This window comes from Leptidea sinapis, chromosome 17 (assembly GCF_905404315.1).
Source record: "Leptidea sinapis chromosome 17, ilLepSina1.1, whole genome shotgun sequence".
NCBI lineage: Eukaryota > Metazoa > Arthropoda > Insecta > Lepidoptera > Pieridae > Leptidea > Leptidea sinapis.
Window position 1 is genome coordinate 4,598,071 of NC_066281.1, and position 7,052 is coordinate 4,605,122.

Genomic DNA, 7,052 nt, shown 5'->3' on the forward strand with positions numbered 1-7,052 from the left:
GCCTAGAACTTAGTGATGACATCAAAGGTATTACCGAGTCACTTAACAAAGTTAATGCTGGTATATTTTAGCTTCTACGTTTGATGATGACTTGGATGTTGGCTTACACTCCCTACTAAATCTTTTAAATTATAGATTATATCGATGTAGGCTAAATGGAGTGGATAAAATTAATAAACCAAAAACAATTACAAAAACTTTTGAAGATTAAAATGCTCAATTCTCTAATATAATTAAAACTGCTGTTTTTCAATCTAAAGATGTCGGAAGAGACTCCACTAAAAACATGTCCGGTTTAGAAAACTTACACATTGTGACCGCGGTATTTCATCAGACGTTTCGTAATTAAAATTTGATGGAAAATCGTGCGTTAGTTCTTTCATCCAATATCTCCAGGAAAATTGTACTGCCAAAAATATTTCTCATGAGAAGGTTCTATCATTCGTTTTCAAATATTTAAAGGTGACGCTCTTCACTAATTCCGTACGGTAAAAACACTAAATTCCAAGTCTCGATAGCCTTATTATTCATCTGCATGAAAACTTCGATCTCTTTGATTACGATTACCGTATGGTTACAGAATTACGCAGCCGAACACAAGGGGAATCTGAAAACATCATTGTCTTCTTGTCGGTTATGAAGGGAATGTTTTCCAAGACCTAGTTCACATTTGGATGTCAAAGATCAGTTAGAAATTACTAAATTACTTAATAATATTAGGTAATGTTACGATAAAATTTTAGATCCTGTATCATAATTATAACTGTCCTAACATCTCCTCAATTACCCAACGAGAGACCTTTGTCGAAATAACGAACAGGTAAAAGCCGTTCAGAAAATTTTAAGGAAGCTTAGCTCCTGAATTCGCGTATTATCTAGTAAAAACTATCAATGCAAATGAAGGTAATTGTAATAAAGTAAATTTTAAAGTATAATAATAATTAAAACTATAAATGTAGACTTCTACCCACATAATATATATTTTATACATTTATATGATGAATATAGATGTTTGTTTCCGAGTCATGGATGTTTAAATGTATTTATGTATGATTATATAAATATATGTATGTTTAAGTATTATTTTGTAATATTGTAGTTTTAGTAATATTCTATAAATATATCATTGTCTTGTAACCCATAACACAGGCTATATATACTTAACTTGGGGCAAGATAATTTGTGTTAAAAGTGTGTCAATATTATTATTATATTATTATTATTACTCTCACACTTAACGGTAAATAAACTATTACTAATGCATAAATATGGACAGGAGACATCTAAGAACCCTCACTGCACAAACCTGCTTAGAGGGTCCATTGGCTCACCTAAAGTTCTTTACCCGAAATTGTTCTTCCTAACTATTTGTAATCCGAATGATCATTCTTCCTAAAAATTTTCATCCTAAAGTTTTCATTCATACTATTTGTAGTGCTACCGGCGATGCTCATAACACTGATGTTTTCGAAAATTGTAATTAATAACATCATTAATGTAAATATATTTAAACTCCTACTGTTTTTTATCATAACACTTTAAGCCCTAAACATACTCACCATAATATTTGCACTCATACTCAGGAAGAAACATTTACCAAGTGTAATAATAATAATATTGACACACTTTTTACACAAATTATCTTGCCCCAAGTTAAGCATATATAGCCTGTGTTATGGGTTACAAGACAATGATATATTTATACAATATACTTACTTAAACATACATATATTTATATAAACATACATAAATACATTTTAACATCCATGACTCGGAAACAAACATCTATATTCATCATATAAATGCTTGCACCTACCGGGATTCGAACCCGGAACCTCTAGCTTAGTATAAAAACTATATGTGGGTAGAAGATGATATTTATAGTTTTAATGATTATTATTGGGGGTATGCTTTACTTAACGTCTTGAGTTGTGTCTATTGCTAAGTTCATGTTGGTGTATTATCATTACGTCCATGTTTGTTTAAATGCTTTATAAATATGGAGGAAAATTATTTAAAATCATTTAAAACCAGTCGAGGTGGATTAAAATTAGACGTACATGGATTTATATTTGAAAAAAACCGAACAACAGTGGATAATATTGGACGTGTGAATTACGAAGCAACAAAAGTTATAACTGTAAGCAGAGATTAATCACCAGTTTCGATAAAGAAGTCAATAAGTATAAACTACTGGAAGGACCGCCAAGAACATATTCATGAACCAGATGCTCTGAAGGAAAAGGTTTGTTTTTAAACTATTTCTGGTGATTACAAAACAACTTTTCACATTTTTACATTAAACCATTTTATTTTTGGTTATTGTTGGTATAAACTTATTATTACTTTATTTGTTTATTTATAACTATACATGGCTGTTTAGAATATTTTTGTCTTAAATGAATGAAATTCATAAAACATGACTCGTTTTTTTTTTATAGAATAGGAGGACAAACGAGCGTACGGGTCACCTGTTGTTAAGTGATCACTGCCACAATCTCTTGCAACACCAGAGGAATCACAGGAGCGTTGCCGGTCTTTAAGGAAGGTGTACGTGCTTTTTTTGAAGGTACCCATCTCGTATCGTCCCGGAAACACCGCACAAGGAAGCTCATTCCACAGCTTTGTAGTACGTGGAAGAAAGCTCCTTGAAAACCGCACTGTGGAGGACCGCCACATATCCAGATGTTGGGGATGATATCCTAACTTGTGGCGTGTCGTGCGAAGGTGGAACTCGTTTACGATTATGCTTATGGCCTTGGAGTTTACCGTAACCGTAACTAAACCCATAACTAAAGGACCAATTCGGTTCTGGCACTTCGCCGGCCGCTGCCGCGGCACGGTCGCTGTGCTCGCTCGGCTCGTGCGTTAGGGTCACAGTTCTAACCTAACCTAAACCAATAATTGTGCGTAGGACCGATTCGTTTCTGAAACTTGACTGAATGATTGGAGCGGGACTCTGGTTTTGCTCTCTCGGCTCGTGCGTTATAGTCGCAGTTCCAACTTAACTTAAAGCAATGACTATTAATAAGCGTTGTATAAGCGTAAAGTGTTATTGTTTAAAAATATATTCCTAAAGATTTACTATTATCTTTGCAGGTACACACCGCTATAAATAAAATTAAAGAAGTAATTTAATTTTAACTTTAATTAATAAAAACAAAAAACCAATTCATATAATTAGTGAGTGCGAAGCCAGCCCTTCCTCAAGTATACGTGCTAATATGCCAACAAACTTGAACTTGAGACAAGTAATATATCGACAAAGAAACAAAAAAGAAAAAATTACAGAACTGACACTATTTACTTTGAAATAAATCATAATATTCTTCAGTTGGACAAAAATCAAGAAGATATGATCTTAATTGATGAAAAATGGCATGCATAACCTAACGACTTTAGCATTATTTAATTGAAATGTATATATGAAAACATGTATTTAACTACTTGTACCATGGTACTATTATTCTCATATTAACATATATCTACAATAGGTATAACTAACATGTTATGTGAAAACAAAGATACGCAAAATTAATGTATATAATATTGATTATGATAAATAAAAAGAAATCTATACAAAAAAGATATGACTTTGTATAGTATAAACGATGGTTATGTTGAGAAAATATACGAAAACAAATAAAAGTATAATAGATGTTTATTGCTACTGACATTATGAAGTTGAATGCTTCGGAATTATTAACATTAGAGACAATTAATTAGGAATTATGATTGTTAGGATGAAAAATGTTAGGAAGAACATTTTCGGATTTCCAATTATCGCAGTTGAAATTTTAGGTGAACTTTGGCGCACTCCTACTTAGATTCTGCTGTGAAGCCACTGAATACCCGAAACACATTCTACTGGAATGCGAGGCCATTGCCAGAATTAGGCTGGGGTGTCTAAAGGCACCTTTACTCAAAACAGAGGATGTGCCCTACCTAACACGTCTGAGGATCCTATGCCTCTTAAAAGTCTTAGGTCTTCAGGATAAGTTGGGGCACAAGTTCCCTAGCTAGTAGTCTCCACTTCCAGATCTCATTCGTAGATATAGGGAGATGAGAGCAGGCACGCTAGCACAACCAGGGGTGACAATATATCCTAGGATTTAAATGTTTTTGACCCCAAATAAAAAAATGTTTATATGTATGATATATGTTAGAGAAACAAATGATATTATAGTTACTGCTTATTAAGTTATATACCAAGAATTTGAATATAAAAATTTGTTACCTCTGCTCTGATGGAATTTCATTTGGATTGGCGATTAAATTTTTATGGCGAATTAAATGAACGCCTATTAATTGAGCCAGTACTCAGCAGCTAATCTAGATCAAACTGAACAATTGAAATGTTTTACCTTTTACTGTCAATTCTACCTGTGACAGAGTGTTCTTTGCAACCACACGTAGTTGATGGTAGCAAGGCATCTATAAATAAATTTCCACATTCAGTATTCTTGTTCGTAGGCGTAAATGGTGCAGTAATTTGTGGGGGCTCAATACTAAGCAATAGATTAATTTTAACAGCCGCACATTGCTTAGAATATGTAAGAAATGAAGCTGATATAATTCCGTATGCAGGAAGCGCTCGAATACACGAAGCACAGGAGTTTAAAACATTGAGATACGCAATTCATGGAGCTTATAGTGAACATACAATAGCCAACGATATTGCCTTAATTCTTTTGGAAAGGTCAATGCCTTTAGGGGCGGATATGAGAAAAATAGCTGTTTACAGAATTCCACCAGTTAAGACGTTTGCTATAGTTGCTGGATGGGGGTATATTAATGTGAGTTTTTAACAGGAGGACAGATATAATGATACAAACTGATATTTTATGTTATTGTTATGAATAACTCGTTGCCCGGACAGACTTCGTTTTATCAAAAATTAATAGTAAATTCCGAGTGATCCCATTATTTATGAAAAATAAATGATAGTTAAAAACAACAAAAATAAGTTTTCTGTTTCGTATATAATACTTTATAAAACTTAGTGTTACTTATTCTAATGCTTTATGATAAACAATTGTTTTTGTATTTTAACTCAGCGCCTAAATAATTAAAACTGACGGTTTCCCAACGCGGGAGCAAAATACAACTGTCCATGGGAGAAGCATGGGTTTTCAAGATTAACGCCGCTACTACTTAAACAGTGACCCTGAGATTTACTTATAATCATTGCGAAAGCTAGCTGAAAATTTCAAAGGTTTTAATTAAATTGGTACGTTAGTTGGTATCTTTGGGATGCTGGGTATCATCAACACTTCGTCTTCCTTATATTTTCTTTTTATAGCTCTGGCTTTGATTACATTGTTAAGAATTTTTTTACTGATAGCACCATTACAAAGACTACCGATCCGAATTGAAGATTATGGGGAGGCAATCCTGGCAAATCCAATGAGTTTAAAAATTCTAGTGGATAGTTGACGACAAAATCTTGTTGTGCAATCAACTGAATTTGAATGTTTTTAATTCCCTAGCAATTTCATTTGGAATTTTGAAGTGCATTTCAGTAACACCCGTGTTTGTGGCAGCTAATTTTGACTATATCATCTGATGGTTTGTCAAAATAAAGACAATCATATTAAAATGTCGGCGATTATATTTTCATCAATACGCTGTTGATATGTGTGTTTTGGCATCGGTCTAAACGAAATCACAATAATTATTGCCTTTCGATAGAATTCAAGATATAAAAAACAAACCAACAACCAACTGTTTGATACCTAGATTTAATGAAAAAGAAAGTGATTACAATTACTATTTTCCACGATTTATTTAAGTGTTTTTTTTATTAAAACTTTCCATAAGGAACTTTTATAAAAAATGCCTCATAATAGTCGTGCCGTTCTCGAGTATTGCACTTTACATCATACATTATTATATCCACATCTGCAACCGTTAAAAATTATTTGTTTCAGGAGGTAACGGGAGAACAATCAGATTGGCTGCGTTCAACGAGGCAGAAAGTATGGACCTATCAAGAGTGTAGAAAAGTTGTTACAGGAATTCCGAAGGGTTCTTTATGTGCTGGTGACCTTAAGAATACAGGGTATCCTTCCGTGTAAGTTTGATTCTTATTGTTGACAAGGTCATCAACTTCCTTCTGACCGTGCCATAAATGACCTGACATATAGATACAAAAAATATAGATCGTATTTTAAGTATGGCACGTTGAGAAAGCTTTATGATTCTTCAAATTCTGCTTGATTGCTAAGTCATGTAGTATTAGACTTAAACTTATCCCTGCCTAAGATATTATTAGGGAAAGCTGTTTTCCCAGGACATCTTTATACAATTCCATAGCAGTATAAAAATTTATTTTTGTTTTTGTTATTTCATTAGTATGTTATTCTCATTACGCAAGTTAAACTCGCCCTTGTCCAATTTTATGTATTACTAGTTTACTTCTCCGTAAAAACTATATATATGGAATAAAATGAAGAAGAGATTATATTATGATTATGAAAATTATGGTTTCAAGGGTTCAATATCTGAACATTAACCAATAGTATAGCTCAGACTCCGCTGCTTGTCCGTCAGTCAGCGAGATTTAATATACAACAAATCTATAATCCATAATGATAATATTATAAAGAAGTAAAATTTCTATAAGATTGTTCTTATTTTATTTGTAGTAAGTCCCAGGGTCAAAATTCTTAGTTTGGAATTCCTTAAAGACAATATATGTATTTTGGTACCAAATAATGACATAAAATCTAATAAGCAGACCTGACACCTGAAGATATCAAGACAAAGAGTCTCGTCAAATTTTATCTATTAAAAATTTTAAGAGATTTATTATTTATTTCAGTGGAGACTCTGGAAGCGCTCTAGTCGTCGACAAATACATTCAAATCGGACTAGTATCATTTAAAAGACCTCAAGTTACAACTAGCCTTGTAGTTTACACAAACATATCATACCACTACGACTGGGTAGTTAGCATTGCAACATCATTAAATTGTATGAATAAATAGCTTACTAAATAAGTTTGAAAGACGGATGGCAAAACATCTTGATTCACTCTATAGGTTATGGAA

At 32.9% G+C, this 7,052-nt stretch overlaps 1 protein-coding gene across 1 annotated transcript; it reads left to right on the forward strand.

The window, feature by feature from the left end:
• Nucleotides 1-4,355: 4,355 nt before the first annotated feature.
• On the forward strand, nt 4,356-7,052 carry LOC126969280 (serine protease SP24D-like). Its single transcript, XM_050814668.1, has 3 exons — nt 4,356-4,796; nt 5,931-6,073; nt 6,824-7,052. The coding sequence occupies exons 1-3, from the start codon at nt 4,356-4,358 to the stop codon at nt 6,987-6,989; spliced, it is 750 nt and encodes a 249-aa protein (XP_050670625.1). The 3' UTR covers nt 6,990-7,052.

Excerpts from the sequence above, each read along its gene's own strand:
- LOC126969280 (XM_050814668.1), top strand. The coding sequence starts at position 4,356 with ATGTTTTACCTTTTACTGTCAATTCTACCTGTGACAGAGTGTTCTTTG. Across the intron at positions 4,797-5,930 it reads CTGGATGGGGGTATATTAAT|GAGGTAACGGGAGAACAATC; the intron begins GTGAGTTTTTAA and ends TATTTGTTTCAG. Across the intron at positions 6,074-6,823 it reads AATACAGGGTATCCTTCCGT|TGGAGACTCTGGAAGCGCTC; the intron begins GTAAGTTTGATT and ends TATTTATTTCAG.